This window comes from Pelecanus crispus, chromosome 13 (genome assembly GCF_030463565.1).
Source record: "Pelecanus crispus isolate bPelCri1 chromosome 13, bPelCri1.pri, whole genome shotgun sequence".
Classification (NCBI taxonomy): domain Eukaryota; kingdom Metazoa; phylum Chordata; class Aves; order Pelecaniformes; family Pelecanidae; genus Pelecanus; species Pelecanus crispus.
The window spans coordinates 13459220-13484451 of record NC_134655.1 but is presented as its reverse complement, the minus strand read 5'-3'; the positions used below and the strand labels follow the sequence as shown (position 1 = coordinate 13484451).

At 59.7% G+C, this 25232-nt stretch overlaps 1 protein-coding gene across 8 annotated transcripts; it reads left to right on the top strand.

The window, feature by feature from the left end:
- Nucleotides 1-975: 975 nt before the first annotated feature.
- Nucleotides 976-22390, top strand: NLGN3 (neuroligin 3). Of its 8 annotated transcripts, XM_075720515.1 has the most exons (8): nt 1333-1453; nt 2550-2609; nt 9679-9738; nt 12468-12617; nt 14350-14539; nt 19405-19427; nt 20335-21124; nt 21553-22390. In XM_075720515.1, exons 1-8 carry the CDS (start codon nt 1348-1350, stop codon nt 22388-22390), a joined length of 2217 nt encoding a protein of 738 aa, XP_075576630.1. In that variant the 5' UTR covers nt 1333-1347. The 8 variants fall into 8 exon arrangements, with proteins under 8 accessions (XP_075576626.1, XP_075576627.1, XP_075576628.1 ...); XM_075720511.1 differs by lacking the exon at nt 19405-19427 and having other exon boundaries at nt 976-1453; nt 14350-14535; XM_075720516.1 differs by lacking the exon at nt 2550-2609.
- Nucleotides 22391-25232: the final 2842 nt, after the last annotated feature.

Here is a 25232-nt window from a genome sequence, read left to right as displayed (position 1 = left end):
AAGCACTCAGGACGGGAACAGCCAGAGTTGTTCCTGCAGTTTCACCACTTCGGCCAATGGCACATGGAGGGAGAAAGCTGGCTGGAGAGTGTGTGGGTGGGTGAGATGGGTGTCTGGCTAGGACACATGGGTCTAATTTGCTGGTGTGTGAGGTGGGGTGGTGGCACCCAGACAGGGGAACGATGCTGGGATGGAGCTGAGGTGAGCGCAGGCGGCTCTGGCTCAGCCAGGAGGGGAGAGGTGCCAGCAGGCTCTTCTGTAGCGGTGGTGCTGGGCAGTGGTGCTGGGCAGCGGTGCTGCCCGACAGGTTCCTTGTGGACAGGGACAGTGCCAGGGAAGTGGCACTGTCCTGCTTATCTTGGCATCTATAATCTGCTGCTGATACCCTCCTGCAGCACGAGGCAAGGACACCATGCTGCTGTGCAGGGCAGCTGCGGGGCTCACCCGGGCCGGGCAGGGGCAAGGCTGGCCCCCGACCTGGGGACATGCTCTGCAGGGATGAACAGACGCAGTCTGTGTGTCTGCACGTGCTCTACTTGTGCTGCCCGCGCTTGCCTACTCCTAGAGCTGCCTGCCTAGGCAGTGGCAGAGCCAATGAGCACCCATGGGTGGGAGGGTCCAGCCCAGGGATCCTAGCTCCTTCTGCGCTACAGCTCTTTGAATCTTCCCACAGCAAGTCTGCTGTTAATTCCCTCCATCTCTCCACAGTATCAGCAGTCCCCTCCGGGCCGGGCCATTGGCAGGTGGGCAGCAGCGGGCAGCTGGCGGGCTGTGAGGAGCGGTGGCACGTCTCCCAGCATCTGTGTTCCTGACTCACCCAGCAGAAGGTGTGGCTGGGCTGCACGCTCCTGACGCCTGGCTCTCCTGCTCCATCTGTTCCTGGTGGGCAAATCGGAGGCTTGGCGTGATGGGGATGCCCTGAGCCCTTGCCCCAGGAGCTTCAGGCCTGGATGTTGGTGCTGCTCCTCCCGGACGATGTGGCTGATACTCTGCAGAAGCCCTCTGTTGCCCCCCGTTCTCCAAGTGCCTGAGCTGGTAGCCGGCTGGGACCTGCGTCTCACCCTCTGGGTCCTGAGCTTCGCCTCAGCGGTTGTGCGGATGGAGGGCCAGGTCTACTCTCCAACTGTCAACACGCACTATGGGAAGTTACGGGGGGTGCGCATGCCACTTCCCAGCGAGATCCTGGGCCCTGTGGACCAGTACCTGGGGGTGCCTTATGCCGCCCCCCCCATCGGGGAGAAGAGGTTCATGCCCCCTGAGCCACCGCCATCCTGGTCGGGCATCAGGAACGCTACTCACTTCTCGCCGGTCTGCCCCCAGAACATCCACAACGCTGTTCCTGAGATCATGCTGCCCATCTGGTTTACCTCCAATTTGGATATCGTGGCCACGTACATCCAGGACCCCAATGAGGACTGTCTGTACCTCAACATCTACATTCCCACAGAGGATGGTGAGTCCCCACGGGGGTGCCCGCAGGAGGGCAGGGGGGGCTGCTCTGCCCCTCCCCAGTAGTGGTTGGTCTCACCTGGGTGTTGTGTTTGAAGCATGTGGTTGTGGACCCTGCAGCATGCTGTCTGTTTGTGGAAAGCTTTCTCTGGCCACGCAGCTCACCCTCTTGCCCTCAGCTGCCATCTCTGTCTCGCGTGCTCCTGCTCTTCCATGCCTCCTGGTCCCCTCCCTCCACCTCCATGGCATCATCACGGGTTCCTGTCTTTTGTTGCTAAATCTGAATCCGACTCTCTGACTGCAGATCCACAGAGCGACAAGCTGGTTTGTGCTCCCCAGGTGCCGAGTGCCAGGTTCTGTCTTGAGTTGGTTCGGGTTCGTTCTTCCTCCCCCCTTCCCACCCTCCCCAGGTCCATGCGCTAGTTGTGGGCGTGGGCTGCGGCTGCGGCTGGGAGGAACACTCTCTGCCCCTCCCTGGGGAGATGCTCCGGCAAGGAAGGGACTGCGGAGCCCTTTTCTGGGCTCTGGTACGGATGGGAGGTTGGGGGCACTGGCAGGCGCGTTGCTTGGCTGTTCCCCCATCTGCTGGTGGCACGGTGGCAGAGTGGTGAATCTGGGGTGCTGGGAACCCCCAGGGCATGGTCCCGTTGGGGTGAGGCTGAGTGGCGCTGGGTGCCTCCTTGTCTAACCTTTTTCTTTGTAGGGGATCCCACATGAACTGTAAGTAGAGGGCAGAGGAGGCAGCGCCTGCCTGCACGCCCGCCCAGCCTCACTGCAATGGGAGCCCCCGGGGATTTTCAGCGGGCTTGGAAGGGACCTGCAGCAGGCCTACTGCGCGCGGCGGAGCAGCCTGGCAGGCCAGTGGCTTCTCCCAGGCTGGCTGGCTCCGCTCCTCTGTCGGGGCCCTTGGCCACGGGATGCATCATACCTTCCTTCCTGCCCAGCAAGGCTGGCCCAGAGTTTTCCTCCCACGGCGACGCTCCCTCCCCACTTCCTGCAGTCCCGGGGCGGTGGGAGGGTGGCAGCGTGGTTGTGATTGCATGCCCACTCCCACCAGTGGAGGCCTCCTGTTATTTTGTAGTCTTTTATTCATTTTACAGTAAAACGGATTTCCAAGGAATGCACCCGAAAGCCCAACAAGAAAATATGTAGGAAAGGAGGTATGTAGCAAGCCGACCGGCAGAGAGGCACAGAGAGGAAAGAGAGAGAGAGAGAGTGAGAGGGTGCCTGGCCGGCCCCCCGGCCCGCGGCACACTCCTCTGGCACCTCTCTGTGCCGCCACCCGGACTGCGGGCCCTCTGAGCAGCCCACCCTGCCACCCCCCAGTTCCCGCTTGGAGGAGCCCCATGGATGCTCTGGCCACCTCTGCTCCCCGGCCAGGAGAGCCGGGACCGGTGCCAGCTGGGAGCACAGGTCTGGGGTAAGGTCAGAGGAGGGTGCTCATGTTGCTCCAGGCCTTTCAGAACAGCTTCTCCCGGGCTGAGCCCACGCTCCTGCCTTCATCCTGCTGGCACCGTCCGCCTCCCAGCCCCTGGGTATGAGGGGGAGCCTCTCATGGTGGGTAGCACTTAAATGCACCCATCCATTAGGGGCGCATCCCCCGTTGGGGGTGTACAGACCCGCTCCAGGGAAGCACCTGTGTGATGGGGGACTGCAGCCTGTCCTGGCCTGAGCTCTTCCCCCATTGCATCCCTGGTCATTTTGCATCTAAAGCTCCTCAGTTAAAGGCATAAAACCTCTCCTGGCCATGTTCAATACTGCCATGTTCTGCCCCAGCCCATGGTCCCACCGAGGCTGCTCCCTGCTGCTCACACCCCCATGCCTCTGCCAGTCCTGCCAGCGAGGATCTGCTCTTCACCCCCTGACACAGCATCCTCCCTGAGCCCCAGCTGCCCCGTGGGTGGCTGAGCACCTCCAGTTCAGACACATCTCCACTTTGCCTTGCCTCCGTCCCCAGGGCCACGTGGGGCTCACCCTGCTGCACTCTGGGGCAAGACATGCAGCTCAGGCCCCCTTCACCCAAAGTGATCCTGTGTTCATGGCCAGCCCCAGCACCGCAGGCTACGAAGTGGAGACGTGCAAACGGGAGCTGGCTCAGCCCCTTGTCGGACACAGTGCTTCACCTGTCCTGCCACACAGCCCCCTTGCAGGCAAGGAGAGCCTGGGCTGCTCTGTGCATCCCAAAGTTGGATGTGCGGGTGGTCTGGCAGCCAAGCTCTTCTGAAAGGCTCAGTGCAGGGAGGGGGTGTCTGGCAGACAGTGGCTGCTGTCCTGGGCATCCCGCGGCACCAGGGTCCGTGCATCCAGGCCTCTGCCTCCCTGCGTCCTTGGGGTTGGTGGGGCCGGTGCAGCTGGGTTTGGAGGTTTGGGGAGCACTTTCCTTCGAGACATTTCCCCCAGTTCTGTTGTTGGGTTTCTTTGCTTTGCTTTTCCTGTTGCTGTCCTGGCTATTCACACACCATCTCTCTGAGTTCCAAGGCTGCCCCTGAAAGGGCTGGCGCATTAGGGAGTCTCTGCACGTTGCCTCCGGAGCAGGCTGTGCCAGCAATCACCAGCCACTTCAAAGCACTTCCTCTCCCGGCCCTCCCACTGGCTGCCGGGGCTGGCAGACCCCCACCGCCCCCAGCCCTATGGCTGGGGCCAGGGAAGCAGGGTCCAGGTTATGGCTGGAGAAGGGGGACAATGTAAGGCACGACAAAACACCTTGGGCATGCTCATCTTCTGTTTTTCCCTCCCCACTGGTTCTGCTCATGGGCAGGGTTTCTTTGCAGCCCATCTGTGGTTGCCTCTAGTCACCTCAACATGCCATCTGCCCCCACCGGGCTCCGCTGACTCACAGAGCAGTGGATCCCCAGTGCTGGCTATTTGGGCATCCAGGTGTGATGTGCTGGGAATTAAAGCACCCAGATGCTGGCACTGCCCTTCGGCTCCAGCCACGGGTCTGGTGGCCATTGGCTTGAATTAATTGAGTCACTTGTGATGAGACACGGAGGCTCCCCCACCCCTTGTCTTGTATCCTGGGGTAGTAATGCGTGGGGTGAGGATAACGTACCTGCAGTGCTGATTTCCTCAGGCTGCATGTCATTTGAACGTGGGCTTGTTCTGGAATATTCTTGATTATTGTTTCTAAGGCCACATATAGTGGTGAATAAACTCTCCTCTCACAGAGCAGGCAACCATGCAGTATTTTGGTGGTTCAAAACACCTCAGCTCCCACCTTACTGGAGTTTTCATGATTTCTGCCACCCCTAAGCTCAGTGTATTTCATAGCAGCCAAAGGACTGAGAATTAAGCAGAATTTATCCCTAGGACAGAAGAACTGCCCAGTTGCCCACAATAATTTCCTATATGGAAATTTCTGACATACCAGTCTCCTCCGTACGCATTGGTCCCTTCTCTGGGAACAAGGCAGGGCAGCAGTGTTTTGAGAATAATTAGCCATGCACAGTGCTGGGGGAGCTGACAGCACTGAGGCTCAGCTGAGGCTCAGGTTTTGCTGTGAAAATAATGCTGCCCACCTGAAGAACACGTACACACACAGAGGGTATAGAACCTATGTGCAAAATGCAGCTCTGCTCTTTGCTTTGTGCTGCCAACACTTCCAACCTGTGCTTGGCTGTGGCGGGTGCCAGGATGCTTTCCCCTTCCCTTCACCACCAGCCTGGGCAGGCCTTGCTGCAGGCCACGAGGAGGTGGATATCACTTTTGGAGGTGAGAAGTGTGACTGCCCTGCACATAGCAGGCCTCCCTGGTCTTTACTAGCAACTGCCCTAATGTCTCTGGCTGGATCTGTGCAGAGTCTGAGATGCTGCAGAGACAGATATGCCAGTCCAGCGTCTTGCTCTGAGGGTGGCTGGAGCTCCCAGCAGCTTCTGGGCTTGGGATGCACCTCGACTGCTCTGTGGGAAAAACATTGTGTCTTCTCCTCTGCTCTCCAAGAAGTGAACTTGTCTGAATACCAGCTGAGGCTTCCCTACAGCTGCATGACTTCTGCAGTATGCCCTTGCTGGAAGGCTTCTCACCAGCCTCCTGTGAAGCCTACTGCTTTGCAGAGCTGGCTGGGAGCAGACCACCACCCTGGCGCTCCACTTCCACTCCGGGGAGCAATTTGCAAAGGTGAGGGTCAGTGTTTGTGCTGGCAGAGGCAGCAGAGTGTGAGAAGATGCTTTTATGGAGTCCACTCAAGGATGGGGATAACTCCTCTGCATCATCCAGAGACAGGGCAGGGCAGGGCAAGGCAGCACCAAGGTGCACTGCAGTCCTGGAGCAAGGGCTGATGGCTGGAGGGGCCGCCCAACACAGGTCGCAGGGGAGCTGCCCCTGCCTGTGGGGTTGTGCAGCAGCAGGTTCAACGGATGTCATCAGTCCCAGTCCCATTCCATGTTGCTCCCAGAGAAGCACCTGAGCCAGTGTGGCTACCAGCATGTATGCCTCTGGGTGCATGTGGCCATCAGACATGGTGGCAGTTGTGCTGCGGGCTCCTGCTCCCTGTGGCATCGTGGCTGCTGCATGGGAGCAGGTGCCCTGGGGAGCTTGCACTGAAGAGGGGGTGCTAGAGCTGCCCATGGCCGCCCTGACAGAGCTGACACACTGGAAAGGTGTCAGCTCAGGCTCCTGGTCTTCTGTTATCCACACCATACTGAGTGCAAAGGCTCCAAGGACTGAGGCACCTCACCTTCCTTTATCTCTGTTTGTGCTGGTGTCAGTGCTGTTGACATGATTTACTTAAGATAGCATAAATCCAATGTGCATGCCACAGTTTCAGGGAAAGTGATTTTATTTTTTACTGAACTTGAGCTTGAATCTTCCTAGAGCCTTCAGATAAGAGCATATGCATCCTTCCTATCAGCCTGAACAATGCCACTTCGCAGTCAGCTTAAAGTGAAGCAGCACAATGGGCATTCACACTGGGTTAGTGGAGGGAGGTTTTGATGGGTAAGAAGAGTAAGAGCCATGAGTCCTTTTGGTTTTTCCAGCTGTAAATACACAAGCTTAAACCCATCCCCAAGAGAGTAGGTGCTGCGGGCCACTGCGTGGTGGCCTTTGCCAGTGTGGAGGAAGATCTCCTAGGGTGGTTGTCCTTGAACATGGTAATAATGAGTGGAGGGAGGTAATGGAGCGAAGTGCAAGGGATGGGTGAGGGAAGTGAAGCTGTGGGGCACAGTGGGTCATCATGGAGGTGAACAACACAGCAAGAGGCAAAAAGCCCACTTGGTTGCAGCAGCCTGTGTTCGCCGTAGCTGCAGCCACCGTGGCACCTTCCTGCCAATGGGGAAGGCTCGTGCTTTGCAGTCTGACACACACACATGCCACCGCTGTTGCCCTTCCCCCTGGCCTGCATTATTGCTTTGCTTAACTTCCCAGTGCTGCTTTCTACTGTCCTTTCTGTGGTGTGTGAAGCTCAGGTTGCTTTAGGCTCGTCCCAGCCATCCCTAAGCTCTGGGGCAGCAGTCTCCAGCTGGATCCTTCCCTGCTCAGCCAGGACAGTTGCTCAGATCACAGGGATGTTTTCCACTGCCCCCTCTTACAGCCTGACAGCTCCTCATAGCCAGTTCCTCCATCCCTGTCTGCATGGAGACATTTGTACCCTGAAGGAGAGCAGGCTGGAGGGCTGCAGCCTGGCCAGTCCTAGGGCTTTAACAGCACCAGGGCCCTCGGCAGTGGAAAGGGATCTCCAGCTGCCTGTGATCAGCTTCCCAGCTCTGAAGCACAGTGTGGATGAAGGCTCACTGTAGAGAAAAATCCCTGTCCCTGAGCAGTACCAAGGAGGTTGGCGCATAGCACTGGTTAGCAAACGTTGCATGAGTACTTCGTCATTTAAGTGCTTTCTGGGCTTGCAGCTCTTCCTAATGAAGATGCAGTAGGTCAAGCTTGCAGCCTCCTGCAAACAGGCTGGGCAGCCGCACGTGCCCAGCCAAGTGTGCAGCTGGTGGATGGGCTGGGGAGGGAGCACACAGGAAAGACACAGCAGGAAGGGGCGATGCTGGGGCTGGGGTGCTGGAGAGAGGTGGCAGGGATGGGGGTGGCACTGGGTGAAAACAGGAGAATGATGTGAGGAGCTCGGGGTGGTGAAGCAGAAGGTGAGGAGGCGGGGCTGAGGCATGGAGCGGGTAGGTCAAGGGGTGAACTCCGAGTCCGAGAAAATCAGGATGGCTCTGGAGACAGCCAATCCATCCCTGCCCCAAGCAGGAGCAGCTCTACCTCACCTCTTCCTGGCAGTGTGTCTTACCTGGTCTTAAACACCTCCCCAGGCCACCTCTTCCAGAGCTTTTCTGCCCTTTCTGCCAGGAAGGTTTTCTTCTTGTCCAGCTTCAACCTGGCTTGTGTAGCTCCAGGGCTGCCTGTGCTCTGTGCAGCGGAGACGGAGTTGTTCTTCCACCTCATCACCTCGCAGTGGCCTTTCATGCATCTGGATGCTACTGTAGCTCCCATTGCTCCTCTGCTCCTGGGATTCACGTGACCCAGCCTCCTGCAAACTTTTCTTGCCTGCTGGATTTTTCTAGACTTCTGGTCATTGCTCCTCCAGACTTTCTCCAGCAGGTCATGGCTGCTTAAAGCATTGGGCAAGCCTCTTGCCCCAATGGAGCTGCCCCATGGCCATTTCAGACCTCTCACTCCAAATCACATCACAAATTCCTTTTAAATTCAAATCCTGTCCCCCTCCATGCTGCCATCTCTGTTATCCACCACCTGTGTCACCTGTGGGATCCCACTCCCAGAGTGGCAGTGAGGACAGCTCCCTCATTTTGTCTTCCCGGCTAGTTTTGTGCTTGCCTCATCATAGTTTTCTCCAGCCATGGGGCTGCCCTTTGCTCGCAGGAGCCTTGCTGAAGTCCATGCAAACCCTTGCTGCGGTGGCAATGGGTCCAGTTGGTGATAGCAACGGGGCCCCAGGATCAGCCGGGTTCCTGATGGGACCTCAGAGCACTGTGTGTCTGGGGGAGGTTGCTGGGCAGTGCAGGCACAGCACAGGCAGTCCTGCCCTGGGGAAACCCTGCTGTCACCCCTGAGGTCACTGTCACCCGGAGAACTTTTTTGGTGCAGGCATTAGGGAGCAGAAGACCACAGGTGCTGGTCTGCAGCTCTAAGGAAATAAGGAGAGCACATCCTCTTCCTGAAATTTGAAGCTGCAGGGCACAGGGACGGCACCACCCGGCTTTGTGCCCAGAAGGGCATGCAGCCCTTTGTAGCAATGTAGCCTCAGTACAGGTCTGCACCGCTTCTGCTCCCCACGAGCCCACAGGCCACCTCTCCTGGCTCATGCCAGCTGCATACAGCTTGGGGAGTGCCATGCTCGGTGCATACCATCTGCAACAGCATCCCACAGTGCCGGGCTAGGGCTGCTGGCCTGGCCCGTGCCCTGGCACCATGGATTTGCTAAGGGCCATGCAACAACTGGAAGGTGTTCAGGATGTTACAGAAACTGATATTTTTAGGGTTCTGCCTTGGTCAGGGCAAGCTGGTTGGTGCGTTTGCAATCTTCAGTGAACCATGCAACTAGTCTTTTAAGAAGGTACAGGACGGAGCTGAGCAGCACAGGGAAGCACCCGTCACGATGGCTCCCTGCAGCATGCCGTGGTGGTGTCGTGCTGTGGCACTGGTGGTTTGCAGCATAGCTGTGCCAGGCACAACAAGGGGCCATGCACCACGTGGGGGTGATGAGCAGGACCCTGGCTGGTGGTCAGTGGCCACCCAGGGTAACCCTTCATGTGGCCTCTGTTGGTGGCAGGGGATGGTTGTCCCCAGTGGCAGCAGAGCTGGGAGCAGGGCTCCTGCTCACACCCAGGCAGTAGGAGAGGGAGCTTTGCCCCGGCACAGGGAGCCAAGGATGCTCAAGCAGGCGGGGGCTAGGCTGGGATGCAGGAGGATCAGTGACTGCTTTGAGAGGCTGAGCCGCTACCGGTGCTGATGCTGCCCCAGGCCAGCTCTCCTCCCCACCGCCCCGGCGCTTCCCAGGGATGATCTGGGAAGGGGTCCAGGTGAAGCGGCATCCTGGCGCAGCTCCTGGGGCAGTCCTGCCTGCACCCTGCGCCGCCCTGGCTCTGGGAGAGGTGCAGTGTGAGTAGCCAGCAGTGTTGTGGGGCACGGGCCTGGCCCCACCGTCTCTACTATCATGCTATTTTTGAATTCTCTTTTGTTTGTTTTTTTTGTTTTGTTTTGTTTTGTTTGTTTTGTTTTTGTTTCCTTTTGTTTTCCTTTTTGTTCTGTCTCCTCGTGTTTGGTCCCTAGGAGCCAGCGCTAAGAAACAGGGCGAGGACTTAGCGGATAATGACGGGGATGAAGATGAAGGTATTTCTGTGCTCGAGGCTGCCACTGCATGACATGCAAAGCAACTCCGTTTGCCCACCATCTGCTGCCATCCCCAGGGAGCCCTGTGTGTGTCTGTCTGCCGTGCTGGGCAGCTGCGCGGGGCGGGGGGCAGGCTGGCTGGCTGTGCAGGGCGCCCAGGCCCTTCCCCTCCTTGGGATGGGGAGGGGGAAGCTCGTGGGGGTTTTTTGCTTTAGGAGAAGTTTGCTCCCGCTCCGCTTGAGCGAGGGCAGGGAGGAAGCATGGCAGCTTGGGAGGAGAGGAGCCCTCGGGAACCTGGGCCCATTTCACCCCAAGCCCGGTCACATTCCACCTCCAGCCTCATCCCTCCGGAGTTGGTGACATGCAGCTGGGAGCCAGCGACCTCCCCCTCCACCCTTGCCCGGCCCTGGCGTGGTCACCACCGCAGGGTGGCTGTGCCAGCAGCTTGGCACCCTTGGTGTCTGCAGGGTATCTGGCTGTGCCCAGGAGACCGGAGATACACTCAGACCTGGTTTCTGTTAACCTCTCTCCTTCTCCACCCAATGCAAGCGAGGTCTTGCTTGCAACCAGAGCATCAGCACCAGTCGAGGCAGAGCAAGTGGGCTTTCAAGCAGATGTGATTCTAGATGTACTAAGCAAGCTGCAGAATAAGCTATTTTTAGTAAATCAGGGTTGTTCATCTGCAGGGTATGGAGTCATGTTTGGCTGCAGGGATGTGAAGAGGAGGCAGGAGGAAGGGTCGGCCAGGGTGCAGCCCTAACATGCCGAGGACAGTTAAAAAAAGTAAAACCTCACTGTGTGCAGGAGTCCCAGGGCAGCTCGAGCATGGCCTGGCAGATGGTGTTTAGGATCTGGGAAACAGATTAAAAGCTTTTTCCTTGGCAGTACCAAAATTCCACTGTTTTCTCCCGCTAACCTGTGGCCCAGGATCTCTTGTACCAGGGTGTGAATTGGCATTCAGCCTAAGTGACTTGAGTGTGTTAAATTCCCACACACTAAAATGTGCCGCAGTGATTAGGAGCCGTTTATTCCCTGGTATGTCTCTGCACATTGCTGCCATTCTGCCGCAAGGATGTCCCCTTCTGTGTCGGTGGGAGCATGTGGCAGGGAGGAGAGGATACGGGCACAGGCACTGCTGTTCCTACCCTTCACATTTCAAGCAGGTGGCCCTGGGAAGGGCTGCCTTGCTGTAGCTCTGCCACACGGGTGATGTCTGTCCTAGAGGAGACGCAAGTGCTTTTTGCTCCCCAGGTCTGTGCATTTGCCTGGCTGCATCCTGGCAATAGGAAAAGAGCTGCACAGGTTTTGCCATGTCTTCATTCTCCTGGAGGGAAGAAGTTTTCCATCCGGGAGGGAGGCTACCCTTAGCCATGTCGCAGGCCACAGCTGGAGGTGGGGATGGCCAGAGCTACCTCTCAGCCTGCCCTGGCGGCCTGCTGCGATGGGCAAGCCGCAGGGAGGAGTGGACGTGGGCAGGGGTTAGATGGGTGTGAGGGAGCATGTCCACCCTGACTGGGCATGCCCACTGAGTTGGTGTGGCTGTACCCCAGGAGTCCCAGCCCCGCAGGGACCACGGTGGGGGCTGGCTGCTGGGACAGCACGGCGCACCGGTAAGGGAGGCAGGCAGGGAGCAGAGGCTGGCCAGGGCAGCCGAGGCCGAGCAGCCCCAGCCGCTGATGCCAGTCCGCCTGAGCAAGGCGCTGGGTGCGGGTGAGCATGAGGGGGGGCAAAGTCCGTCAGTGCTGGCTCACCAGCCCAGAAGAGGGCTGGGCACCGCAGGCATGTGGGACCTGGCACCGTCTCCATGACGGGCACAACCACATCCTCCGTGTAATGTGGGTGAAAAGTACCAGCAGCTGAGCACGCATGTTCTTCCCTCGTGCCCAGGCTCAGCTGCACGAAGGATCCTAGGCCAGTGGTGCAGAAGGCGCAGGACATCCCCTGGACAGGGCCAGCTGAGAGAGGGAGCGTGGCTTCTCCCTGTCCCGCAGTCCTTCCTCCCCGGCCCTTGGGGTCACATTCCCCATCCTCACTCCGTGCCTTATGCCCTGTCCTCGTCTGGATGCCGTGCTCACCTCCCTGACACGCACACGTGCACACACTGTCTGCCTCATCACCATGTCTGTGTCTGGGCACTGGGGTGCCATGGGTTCACATCCAGGCAGCTGGCAGGTTTCTGCCTTCCCAGGGGAATGGGAAGGGGCGGAGAGTCAGACATTAGAGCACCCACCAGTGCCCCCCTGCCTTCCAGGTCCTGCACACCCCCATCCCTGCCCCCCTGCAATGCCAGCTTCCAGGACTCCCAGAGCCGAGGGCTTGGATCCAGCCAAAGACAGGACATGGGGCTGCATCCTGGGGCTGGATTCTGCAACTCCCACCCACAACAGAGGTGCCGCTGGTCTGGCTCCTGCATGTGGCCAGAGCCTGGCTCCAGGGAAGAGCAGCTGGGTCCAGCCAGCATCTCTCCTGCATGTGCTGAGACCTCCAAGGGGACAGCAGCGTGGGGACAGCACAGTGGCTGCCACCACTCAGAGAGGGGCTGGCGGGGTTGGTTCAGTGGTGGTCTGCTTTGGAGGTGCACGCTGTGGCCCCCAGGAGAGCTCTGGGTTTGGCTTCTAAGCCCCCTCCCCAGTCCTGGTAGCTGGCATTGCCCTCGTCCTTGGTCTGCCTGTTGGGCAGGGTGCTGCGGCCATTGGCGGGGTCCTGTGTTTAACTGCTTCTCCTTCCAGACATCCGGGACAGTGGGGCCAAGCCGGTGATGGTGTATATCCATGGCGGCTCATACATGGAGGGCACAGGGAACATGATAGACGGCAGTGTCCTGGCCAGCTATGGGAACGTGATTGTCATCACCCTGAACTACCGCGTTGGAGTGCTCGGTAATGGGCTGGCCGCCGTGGGCTGTGCCGCCAGCACAGCTGGGCAGTGGGATGAGCCCCCATGGCCAACCAGGCTTGAACCAGCCAGGAAGGGGGTGGTAGGGGGCATGGGGCCCAGCAGGATGGGGCCTGCACTGCAGGTGCTGCCCCTGCCCTCCACCCTCGCTGCCGAGTGGGGTGCCACGTGGCAGTGCCCCCAGGAGGCAGTCGCAGCATGGTCTGGCTCCTGGCACTGGCCCCCCCAGGCTCATTTACACAACCTGGCTCAGCTGAAAGCAAATACTGGTCTGCAGCTAAATAAATAATAAATGTGTTTACTCAGCATCTCCTCCTGAGAGAGCTCGTAGCAGTGAGCTGCCAGCAGGTACTGCCTGGCTGCCCCTGGGGACTTGGCAGCTCTCCCTCCCCAGGGAGGGGTTGCCTCCCAGCCAGTGGAGCTGCCGGGACCCTGACAGCTGCCCATCGCGGCCTGACTGCCTGCAGAGGGGGTCATCAAAGGCTGCCAGGTGCCATATAGAGGAAAGTGGCAGTCTCATTTTCACGAGCACTGATGACATAGAGAGGTGAAATGGAGACACAGGGTCAAAAGGCAGTGTGGTCCCCTGCCTGCTGCAGCAGAAACCCCCAGGGTCTGGGACACAGGAGATTTGCCTGGAGCATCATTGCTGCCTCCTGTAGCAGCAGGGAGAACAAGGGGTGCGGAGGTCTGGGGAGAGCTCCTTCCCAGCCAAGCTGCTGGCAGGGCTGGCTCTCTTCCTACCCATCCAGACTGGCACGGTGCTCCTCCCAGGCAGCTGGGCTCCCAGCCATTACCTGGGGCAGCATATCCTTCTGATGGCCTCCGGACCCCATAGTCTCTTGGGGAAGATGGCAGTCACCTGGTAGAAAATAGGCTTTTCAGTAAAAACAAGCCTTTTCAAGATCTTTCAATATTAAAAGTCAGGGCTTTAAGATGGATAGGTGCAAATTTAAGAGACATAAGTCACAATGTGAAATAAGACTTAAATGGTGCCATCATCAGCTCCACTGAAGTGCTGTACCATGCCTGGCCAGAGCACCTCCAGTGCTGGAGCAGCACTGGCGCCACTCCCTGCCTGCTGGGGTTACTCCCCTGGATTTTACCTCAGGAGCATGGTTTTGGCTTCCTGCTTTGCAAACAAAATGCTGATAGCTTATCTTGGGTGTTCCCTTTGCTATTGAAAGCATTTCTCAGCATCTTCCTCACTGAGAGCTTTTGTATTTTAAGCTGCAGTTGGCTCCTCTCTGCCCAGCCCACCTCCTTACATTTATAGAGCCTCTTCCCAGCCATGCTAGTCCATGGAAAGCGTTGGCTGTGCACACACTCAGCCTGCCTGCAGCCGTCAGTACTTTCTTGGCTTTCCTTGGAGCATGCATGAGACATCTTGATTCGTTATTAGCACAGGTGGTGGTCTGGGTAGGACAGGGCTTTGTGCCCATAACCCTGTCACTGCTTGCAGTTGGCTGGAGAGGCTCCCCAGGGTTGGCAGCTGCACTTGCAGCCTTTCACCCCTCTGTGCCATGTAGGGGGTGGCTGGAGCTCCGTGGTGTCCCTGCTCCCGCTTAGAGCTCAAAGGACTCTCTTGGTAGTGGGGTCTCATGTTGTGGTGGGACACGGTCCCATGGAAGCTTCCCTAGGCCTGGGGAAGGGGGGGTGGGAGGTCAGGACATGCCCTGCTTCCTCACCCCTAACTGGGCTCCCCTTGGCCCGCAGGGTTCCTGAGCACGGGGGACCAGGCTGCCAAGGGCAATTATGGGCTGCTGGACCAGATACAGGCGCTGCGCTGGGTCAGTGAGAACATCGCCTTCTTTGGGGGAGATCCCTTGCGGATCACTGTCTTCGGCTCCGGCATCGGTGCCTCCTGCGTCAGCCTGCTCACCCTCTCCCACCACTCTGAAGGTAGGTGTCAGCTATGCCCGAGGGTGCTGCGGCTGTGAGCAAGCGCCTTGCTGATGCTAACCAGGGGAAGGGAGCCTGCCCAGGTACCACCAGCCACCCTAGCAAAGTCAGGGCTGCTTTTTAATTAGTCACTGGTGAGAGCCTGACTCAGGGCCAGGAAGCAAAACCTTCTCATTGTGGGGAGGGAGAGGCCAGCGGCAGAGCATGTGGGAGCCAGGGATGGAGCTGGTGCTCCCAGCGCATGGGGCTGCAGCCGGGGGGCAGCACCTGGGCATGAGGAGAGGTGGGGATCCCTCCTGCAGCGCCCTGCCCAGGTGCCCAGGTTCACCCACACGCAGGTGTGGAGGGGGTGTAGGGCATCATGCAGGCCACCAGGAGCATGGATCTCAGTGCTAGGAAAAGCGGGGAAGCCAGACCTGAGCCTGGGGAGGGATGGAGGGCCCCATCTTGCAAGGCTGGGAGGGCTGGAAGTGCTGCAACTAGCCAAACACGGGTGGAAGTGATATGATTGATATCTGTAAATATAGCTGAGTGTTTATTCTAGATAAAGAAAGGAATTATTTACACTAAAAGATTGTGTTGGCATAAGACCAAATGCATGTAAACCACCTGCAAAGACATTTACATTGAGCATTGGGGGGAAAAAAATTAACCATGGGAGCAGAGGCATTCTCAGTAAACTTCCTAAAGGAAATCGCAGGAGCAAAGCCTGAACTGGACGTGGTCCACAGGGGACCAGCCTGCCAGGGACTTGGTCACAGGGGCTTTATATGACGGTGCATCCCTCTGCCAGTGCTGTGTCCCCAAGCATGGTACAAGGGAGAAGGGGACACGTATGGGCAGTGGACACGGGCATGAGTCTGCACCTCAGAGACACACCCAAAATTGCACTTGAAGCCATTGCAAAGAGCTGCAGCCCTGCTCAACAGCCTGGGAACCACACAGGAACAAAGGGGACCTTCAGAACCTCAGCAGGGCTGATGGCATGACGGAGAGTGTCTGGGAGGAAGCTGGCACTGGCCAGGCTTCCAGCAAAGATGGGCAACTTTCCTCCAGCCCTGGGAGCTGTAGATGGACTCATTGCCCCAATATTGAAAGCAAGAATGATTTCAGCCTAAGCTGCTGCAAAGGTGGCTGCACCAGCACCAGCACCACAGTCTGCTTGGTGGCATTCGATGTGGAGGTTTGCAGGTGCTGCAGGCAGCACAAGGCTGGCATCAGCTGCGGTGAGAGGTGGCAGAGCCTGTGCTCATGGTGGGGAGTGAAGGACAGCACCTGCTGAGCCCAGACCTGGCGCAGGGCTCGTAGGACACTGGCAGTTCACCGTGGAGTGAAGGAAGGCAAGCCTGCAACAGCTCCCTTCTCCCAGATTTCTCCAGCTGCCCTTTTGGTTTAACTTGCCTGATTCCGGCAAACCACTTGCCCTGCGGTGAGCACATGCCCACACAGAGACTCATTGCCATGCTGGGCTCTGCTTCCCACTGATGGCCCTTCCCCAGGGACAAGAGTGGGGCTGACAGGCTGCCTGCACCTCCGCATCCATCCCTGCTGCCCATCAGGGTGCCCAGCAGTCGCAGCTGGCTGCCAGCCTCTCCTCGGATGGGCCAGTGAAATGGAGAGGCTGAGATATGATGATCATGGGCCCATGGGATCAGAGTATGCAGAAGAGCTCCTGTGTGGTGGGATATCCCAAGTGGGCTCTGGAGCCCACCAGTGCTCCAGGCTACCTCTGTGCCAGAGCCCATGGCACAGCCAGCACCAACCCACCCTGTGCAGAGTGCTCCTGCTTTCGGGGCGGCTGCTCCCACTGCTGGACTCCCCTTGGTGCCCCAAGGACCAGAGCTCTGGGGGATGCTCTGCCCCACAGACCCGACGAGAGAGGCATGTCTAGACCTGGTGGGCAGCTGCTTCCCAGAAGCTGGCAGCTTGGGCACTCCCACATTAAGCCCGTAGTGGTCCCTGGTCTTCCATGACTGCCCCGCAGCCTGCTGGCTCTGCTGTCACCATTGCCAGTGCCCGGCCATGTGTGAGTAAAGCAGGGAGAAACAAAAAGGCAGGTAAAGATGAAGTGATCCAGCCCTGGCAGCATGCATGGAGTTGCTGTTGCCTGCTCAGAACATGCCTGTTCTGGGTAAGCCCCTTTCCCTGCTGCCCCAGGGCACTTGGGACACTTGTGCTCGCTCTGTGCTCCTGCGTGAGTGCCTGGCGCCTGAAGGCAGCCCCTCTGTTGTTCTGCTCCCCCCGTGCCACCTCCTGGGCAGGATACTCCTGGGGCTGTTGCTCCATCCTCTTCAGGTGACTTGGACAAATATTAGTAGGTATTAGACTACAATAAGCTCAAAAACATGGAAAATGTGTGTTATACCTACAGAGCTGCTGCTGATGTTGCAATGCCAGAGCAGGGCAGGGCCAGGGCTGCCCTCATTGCTTTTGGGGCTCTTGGCATAGGATTCCCAGCTACCCAGAGCCATGCACAGCAGGCAGCAGCTCTCTAGCCCACAGGAGGAGACGCTTTTGATGGCTAAAGCCAGAGGATGCTTTGCTTGTATTAGATGGTAAATTGAGCAGCATGTAGGAAAGGAGCATGGGTAGATATTTGCAGACTCCTTTCTGAGCAGCGCGAAGGGCAGGGGATGCTCTGCAGCTGCAAGGGCCAGTGCAGGGCCATGCCATCCCTGTGTGGATACCTGGGATTCTGCATGCCCTCCTGCCCTTGCGCAGGCACTGTGGGCAGCGTGCGCACAGGGGTGGGGAGTCTTTTACAGGCTGAAAGTTCCTGCAGAGGGAAAAAGGGTCTTCTCTGCCCATACTTGAGTGTGAAAGGTGGGGCAGGGGACACGGGGCGTAATGCATTCGCGATGCTTCTTAGGGTGCTCTTCTCCATCACAGGAGGGCCTGGAAGGCAAGCGGGGAATTGCAGGGAGGTGCTCTTAGTCCAGGAGTCTCCTCTCTGGATTGGGTGCTTCTGGCAGGGCAGCCCCAAGGCTGCAGACTGGTTTTCGTGGCCAGATGATGACACCTCTTTGGAAGCAGGGCCGTGTGCTTGGCTGCCCAGGTGGCCCCAACTGCTTGTACAGGCCTGGCAGTTGTACGGGCCCAGGATGGAGGGAGTAGCATGGAGAGAGGCTGGAGGTGGATTGGAGGGAGTGGTCCCCGACTTTCAGCCATGAGAAATGCTGTTGTGCCAGTATAGCACTTTTCAGGTGACACTAGGCTTTCTGACACTAAACCCTGCACCTGTGTGCCATGTCCTTTGCTGCCCCATCCAGCCCCAATGCCTGTGGTGTCATTCCCCCCTGCATTGCAGCGGTGCTGGGTGCCTAGCACCCTCGCTGCTGTGGCAGGGGAGCTGCTGCCAGCTGTAAATGCAGCCAGTGTCGCATCAAAGCAAATGGCCATAAAATGGCCTCAAAAAAACCCCTGTGCTGGAGCACCCATCTCCTCAGGCATGAGGCAGCCAGCTCTGGAGCATGGTGGGGGAGCTGCACTAAGATGCAGCCTGCAGACCAGGCAGGTTTGGTTTTATCGCATCAAAATAAAACTCATAGTGAGCAAGAGCTATTAATGAAGCTGCTAATTTGTGCCTGCTCTGCCAGGCGCTGCGAGAGGCAGACACTGGAGGCTGGTGCAGTGCATGCTGTGTCTAGCTGCCAGGGAGACCTGTGGCTCCCCTACCAGCCTCAGCCCTTGTAGGCGAGTGGAATCCTCACCAAGGACAAAAGTGCTGCATCTCTCCCCAGCCAGCCATGCCGGGACAGGAACAGTCACTGCCAAGCAGACCTCTTGTGCTTCCTTTGCCCCATCTCCGGCTCTGTGAGGGCTGCTGCCCTTCGCTGCCAGCTCTGGGGATGCTCAGACCTCAGCTGGACAAGGCACTCAGCACCCTCCTTTGAGCAGGGCTTGGCCCAGACAACCCCAGAGGTGTTTCCAGTCTCAGCTACTGTGCAAAGTGAAGGGGAAATTAGGAGCCGGGGGCAGCCTGCAGCACTGGGCACCCTCCGGCAGAGCCCTGGTCCCACTGCCAGGCTCCACTGCGCCATGGCAGCCAGCTCTGCAGGGCGTGGGGTACATTGGGACCCTCACCTCAGAGGGAAACAAGCAGGGAAGGCAGAGCTGCATCTTCCTGCCTGGGCCCCAGCAGGCTGGAGGGCTCCAGGGTAAGCTACAGAGTGCTGATGCCTCCCTGGGGTGCTTGTCAGGCTTCAGCTGGGTGCTGGCATGGAGGAGGACATGGCAGGTCTAGGCTCTCGCAGACTCCTGGGTCCTCCTGGGTCAGGATGTGGCGATGCAGAGACACAGCGAAGGGGCTCCATCAGGGACATGACCAGCTGTTGGTGACACCAGCTGCCTGTGCTTCCACAGGCAGGGGCAGGCAGGTGTAGAGCCCAGCCAGGTGGGTCTGTCTGGGAAGTGATGCTGCTGGCGAGGAGCAATAGCTGCTGCTGGGACGGCATCTCCTGGGAGCCAGGGAACCCCCCATCCTGGCTCTTTGGCACATGGATGATGGCGCAGAGCAAGCAAGCCCATGGCCAGTCTCCAGCCCATAGGCCGGGTATGGCTTTCTAGGGCACTGGGAGGTGACAAACAGAGTTTGTGACTTCTCTTTGTCCCAGCGCATGGGTCTGTACGTCAGGTACTTGGCAGAGTGAGGACTGCGTGCAGACAAGAGCTATGGACATGGTGGCTGGGAGCCAGGAGCCTCCAAACACTTCTGCTGTGGGAACGTGCATGCTCCCCTGCAGAACGGCATGGCCTTGGCTGCACAAGGGATCTCCCACAGGTGCCCTGCATTCCACCATGCTGCTGCACCAGCACCATTTGAGGACTGCCTGAGACAGTCCCTTGTAGCGAGCGAGTGCCGGTGTCCAGCAAGGGCTCAGGCAGCACTCAGGGTGCAGGAGAGGGCTGGCCAGAGAGAGGGACCCCAGGGTGCACCCTGAGCCTGGCTGCCTTTCACCACCCCGGAGGCTCTGCTTCCTCACCGCCCTTTGTATTCTGAGCACAAGCGCCATTGACATGGGGCTGGAGTGGAGCCACGCATTCCTCCGCCTGGGCCAGGGCCTTTGTGGCCCTGTTTTCCAGGGCGAAAGTCCACTCCCTCCGTGTTCCCGGTGGCAGAAAGGCCCTCTTTGTGCATCTGGCAGTGTGCTCCTGCGGGGCCGGATTGGCACCGAGCAGCCCCAGCTGGGCAGGAAGCAGCAGGGAGGGGAGTGAGGGGGACCCTGACAAAGCAGTGGGTGGGACATGCAGGGTTAAGTGTCCCCGAGCAGGCGTTAACCCTCCCGCTGCTGCCAGCCTGCAGCCTGGCTGCTCAGTGAACCCGGTGCCACCCTGGGCTGGAGGATGGTGCTGAGCCAGGGGCAGCATGTGCCCCTCAGGGGCTCAGGCAACATGGCCTTGGGGTGGCTGGGACAGCGTGGGCTGCTTGGCAAGGACAGGCTGTGATGCAACTGTGGCCCTTCTCCTCCCCACACTGGGACAGAGGGATGCCGGGCCATCCCCTGTGATGGGATCCTTGGGGAGCACAGCAGCCCTTGGTTGCTGCCAGGAGCACCCACTGTATGCCCAGCTGCCACCTGCCACCCTTGTGGTGGCCCTGCGCTGAGCCCCCAGTGTGAGCCCAGCTCAGCAGGCAGCACAGCCCACGTCAAGGCCAGGTGCAGGCTGGAGCACTGGGTCCTTGCAGGGGTCCAAGGGCATCGATGCCTTCGCCACACTGCATCCTGTACTGCGGCACTGGGGTGTTGGAACGGCGCTCACCCTGCTGCGAGCTTCCTCCACTCTTTGCCTGTCTTGCAGGTCTCTTCCAGAGAGCCATCATCCAGAGTGGCTCTGCACTCTCCAGCTGGGCGGTGAACTACCAGCCCGTGAAGTACACCAGCATGCTGGCTGACAAAGTGGGCTGCAACGTGCTGGACACGGTGGACATGGTGGACTGCCTGCGGCAGAAGAGTGCCAAGGAGCTGGTGGAGCAAGACATCCAGCCGGCTCGCTACCACGTGGCCTTTGGGCCGGTCATTGATGGGGATGTGATCCCGGACGACCCAGAGATCCTGATGGAGCAGGGCGAGTTTCTCAACTACGATATCATGCTGGGGGTCAACCAGGGCGAGGGGCTGAAGTTTGTGGAGGGCGTGGTGGACCCCGAGGATGGCGTCTCAGGCAGTGACTTTGACTACTCAGTCTCCAACTTTGTAGACAACCTGTACGGCTACCCCGAGGGCAAGGACACCTTGCGGGAGACCATCAAGTTCATGTATACAGACTGGGCCGATAGGGACAACCCTGAGACACGTCGCAAGACTCTGGTGGCCCTCTTCACTGACCACCAGTGGGTAGAGCCGTCAGTGGTGACAGCCGACCTGCACGCCCGCTACGGCTCCCCCACCTACTTCTACGCCTTCTACCACCACTGCCAGAGCCTGATGAAGCCTGCGTGGTCTGACGCGGCCCACGGGGACGAGGTGCCTTACGTGTTCGGGATTCCCATGATTGGTCCCACAGACCTCTTTCCCTGCAACTTCTCCAAGAATGACGTTATGCTCAGTGCCGTAGTGATGACCTACTGGACCAACTTTGCTAAGACAGGGTGAGTGGGGATGGGTGCTGTGCCTGGGGGGGTCTGCACTCACTGCAGCTGCACCCCGAGGGACCATGCTGTGGCGGGGGGGTGTCATGCCTGGTGTGGGACACTGAGCCCTGCCGTGCCCAGAGGTCTGTGTGCTGCACCTTCACTGGGGTCAGGGCATCAACCACACAGCAAGAAGCTAAGAGTGCAGCCAGCCCCTGGGACAGGACCAAGCCAAGTGCACGGGTGGGGACGTTGGTTGGCCATGGTTATCATGGGTGACACTTGACCCGGGGTTGGGGTGCTGCCCAGCCTTGCAGGACCTTTTGCCAACCTACCCTGTGTCACCACTGGCAAAGGCCCCCCAGCCTCCATCTCTGCATCCAGCTCTCCCTCCTCGCCTCTCTGGCTTCTCCCAGTGCTAGCTCTGTTTTGCCTGTGTTTCACAGGGACCCCAACAAGCCTGTCCCCCAGGACACCAAGTTCATCCACACCAAGGCCAACCGGTTTGAGGAAGTGGCCTGGTCCAAGTACAACCCCCGCGATCAGCTGTACCTGCACATCGGGCTGAAGCCACGGGTACGTGACCACTACCGGGCCACCAAGGTGGCTTTCTGGAAGCACTTGGTCCCCCACCTGTACAATCTGCACGATATGTTCCACTACACCTCCACCACCACCAAAGTGCCGCCACCCGACACCACGCAGAACTCCCACATCACCCGCCGACCCAACGGCAAGATCTGGACCACCAAGCGCCCCGCAATCTCGCCTGCCTACAACAGTGAGAATGGAAAGGAGAAGTGGAGCCCGGAGCAGGAGGCGGGCACCCTGCTCGAGAGCCCCCGTGACTACTCCACCGAGCTGAGTGTCACCATTGCCGTGGGCGCCTCCCTCCTCTTCCTTAACGTGCTGGCCTTCGCTGCCCTCTACTACCGCAAGGACAAGCGCAGGCAGGACACGCACCGGCAGCCCAGCCCCCAGCGTGGCACCGCCAACGACATTGCCCATGCGCCCGATGAGGAGATGCCCTCCTTGCAGGTGAGCCAGGGGCACCATGAGTGCGAGGCTGTGCCGCCCCACGATGCTCTGCGCCTGGCTGCTCTGCCTGACTACACCCTCACCTTGCGCCGCTCTCCGGATGACATTCCGCTCATGACCCCCAACACCATCACCATGATCCCCAACTCGCTGGTGGGGCTGCAGACCCTGCACCCCTACAACACCTTCACCGCTGGCTTCAACAGCACGGGGCTCCCGCACTCACACTCCACCACCAGGGTATAGCTGCCCGCCGCTGGCACACACGCATGCACGCACGCACACGCACGCAGCAGACACTGGCAGAGGGACTGGCGGGGCCGATGGAGCCCTTGGACAGAGGGGCAGTGCCCATGGATGGTGCGGCACCAAGCTCGGAGACCTGTGGGGTCCCAGCACGGCCAGATGGCCCACTCTCCCCCCAGCTCTTTCTTTCGTTCCTATCTAACTTTTGAGAAGTGTTTTGACTCTCTCAGCTCCCAGCCAGAGAGCCCTGTGGGTTGCCCCAGGGCACCAGTGGGGTGCAGGGAGGATGTGGTGTAGACCCTGTGCCCATGCACCAGTGCAGGTGGGCAGGGGGGACCCCACTGGCAGTGGCCGTGGGGCTCCCCACACCAGGGCTGTGCCTCCCTGTGGGGCAATCACATCCCCAGTGCTCCACCCACTGAGCACCCCGGGACTGATGAGGAGCGGGGCTGGGCATCCCTCTCAGCTGGTGCCTGGGTATCCCCAGGCGGCTTGGCATCCCGAGTGCCCTGGAAAAGGCTCCTTCACTGTGTCGAGAAGTGGCCCTGGGCCATGGTGCTATAGGCAGAGGGAGCGGGCAGGGTCCGGGGACCTGGCCTCGTGCTGGGTGTGGGCGCTGGTGCCAGTGTTGGGGCTCGGGGATCCCAGGGACCCTGGGAGTGGGGCCCCGGGCGGGACACTTGGCACCTCTGGCCCCTCTTTGTGCTGCAGAGAATCTCTTTTGTGTCAGTCGTTTCTCTTTGCAGAGACGTTTTTTAAGCAGATCTTTAGTTCTTTACACACTAACGGAGTCGCCGCGTTTTGTCCTTTGTAAAGATTTTAAAACCAAGTGTTCTTGATATAAAATAAAAAGCCAGTTAGAAGCCAGCGTGTGCGCGCGGTGCCGGCCCCCTGCGGCCCCCGCCTGCCGCGGGCGGGCACCAGGCAGGGCACTGCCTCCTGCGCTGCGGGGCCGCGCTCTTTTGTATTTTTGATATTCTCCCTCCTCTGTCGCCTGTGCCCACGTATCTCAGCCAAAAAGCCCGCCCGATGGCCTGTCCGTGAGCACCCCCCGCCCCAGCCCACCCTGCTGCCACCACCGGCCAGTGCCACCCACTGCCCTGCATGGGCATCACCCGCTGTGAGCACTGCACTGTCTGCCCACCCCCATCAACCCAGGGCAGCCCCCTGGCACGGTGTCCCAGTGCTCCCCACCCTGCCCTGTTCCCCTGGAAGCATCCCACGTCCCTTCGCCACTGTCCTGGGGCCATGCTGTGCCCTGCCTACCCGCGCACCGCTGCCTGAAAGCAGAGACAGTGGTTTGCAGCCTGCGGCAGGGGTGGGCAGTGCCGTGGGGCTGGCAGGAGCAGGGTGAGCTGTGCACAGACAGTGACTCTGCCTCCCACCTCGCTCCTGCTGGGGCCTTTGCCCTGTCGCAGGGTGACCCCAGCTCCAGCATCTGGAGCGAGCAGCCGGGACAGATGCCTGGGCAGAGGCTGCTCGAGTGGGGCTGCTGGGGATGATGCAGCCTGCATGGGGCTGGGAGCACCCGCTCTGGGGCTGGGGCACCCACTGGGCTGGTGGTGGCCACCAAACCGCATGTGGCTGCGGGTAGCGAGGCTCAAGGTGAGGGGCTTTGGTGCGGCCGGGCATGGAGAAGGAGCTGTCCAGGAGCCCATGTGGGGCACCCCAGTGTCAGCCCCCCGCAGTGGGCGCTGGCGCCTGGGGAGGCAGGAGGAAGGGACAGGTCCTTGTGGGGACACCATACCTCGTCCCTGTGCAAGACGGTCCGGCTGGCAGACGCTGCCCGCACTGGCGGCCGTGACGCACCGGTGCCGGCTGGCCCTACTGCCTGGGGCCAGCACACCCCCGGCCCTGCACCCTGCCCCTGCCCCGGCCCCCACCCCTGGGCAGGTCTGAGGGTGAGGATGCTCGTTGGAGAATGTATTTATACCCTGTCACCTGCGCAGAGCAACAAATTCCAAATAAAACAGAAGTGATATTTTTAATAGCAGTGTGTCTCGCCTCTTCTTGGAGCGTGCAGGGGCTGGGAGCTCCCAGGCTGGGTGGGGTGCCCTGTGCTGGCTCAGAGCCACCCCGGCCATGGCTGTGCCTGCTGGCAGACCATCCGGACAGCCCCCATGTCCCTGGCACTGACCCCACGGAGGCAGCAGGAGGACCTCGAAATCATCCCACCGGGTCAGGATGTTGGACACCCAGTGCAGCACACATGCAAGCCAGCACCATGCGACCCAGGATTGCCAACACCAGGTGCCACAGTGGGGGGGGTCCCTGCGTGCCCCCAGCCCTGCTGGGTCCCTCTCCAGCACTGGGACCCCGTGTGGGACCTCATCTGCCCCACAGCCCCCTCCCACCGAGCTCCCCTCCGCCTTTCCCAGCCCACCTCCCCTCCCCCTGCTTGCCAACCAGAAAAGCTGCTGGTTTCATTTCTTTTTAATGTAATTTCAACTGGAGTTGCCATGGAAACCAGGCAAGAGGCCTGAATCGCCTCCAGGCAGCATGCAGGCAGTGGAGCCAGGGCTGAGGCCCTGAGCCAAGGGGGGCTGGGGGCAGGCAGGGAGCTGCACGGGGGGGGCTACATGGGGGGCTCTGCCCTGCTTCCCCAGGGGGCCCTTGCAGCTACAGTGCCATTGGTACATGTTAACCTGCTCAGCACCGTGCTCCAGCCCCTGTGCCGGACACCCATGGACCCCAGTGCTGCCAATGTGGGTGTCCTGGAGCCCCTGCCAGCCTGTGCCCTGTGTCCTGGAGCTGCAGCACACAGCAGGCAGCATGGGCATGGCCTGGGGGCACCAGCCTGGGATGGCAGCAGGGCCTCACCATGGGGCAGATGGAGAGGGTG

Coding starts and splice junctions, on each gene's coding strand:
- NLGN3 (XM_075720511.1), top strand. CDS start 976: ATGTGGCTGATACTCTGCAGAAGCCCTCTGTTGCCCCCCGTTCTCCAA. Junction 2,610..9,678: donor GAAAATATGTAGGAAAGGAG/GTATGTAGCAAG, acceptor TTTGGTCCCTAG/GAGCCAGCGCTAAGAAACAG. Junction 21,125..21,552: donor ACCAACTTTGCTAAGACAGG/GTGAGTGGGGAT, acceptor TGTGTTTCACAG/GGACCCCAACAAGCCTGTCC.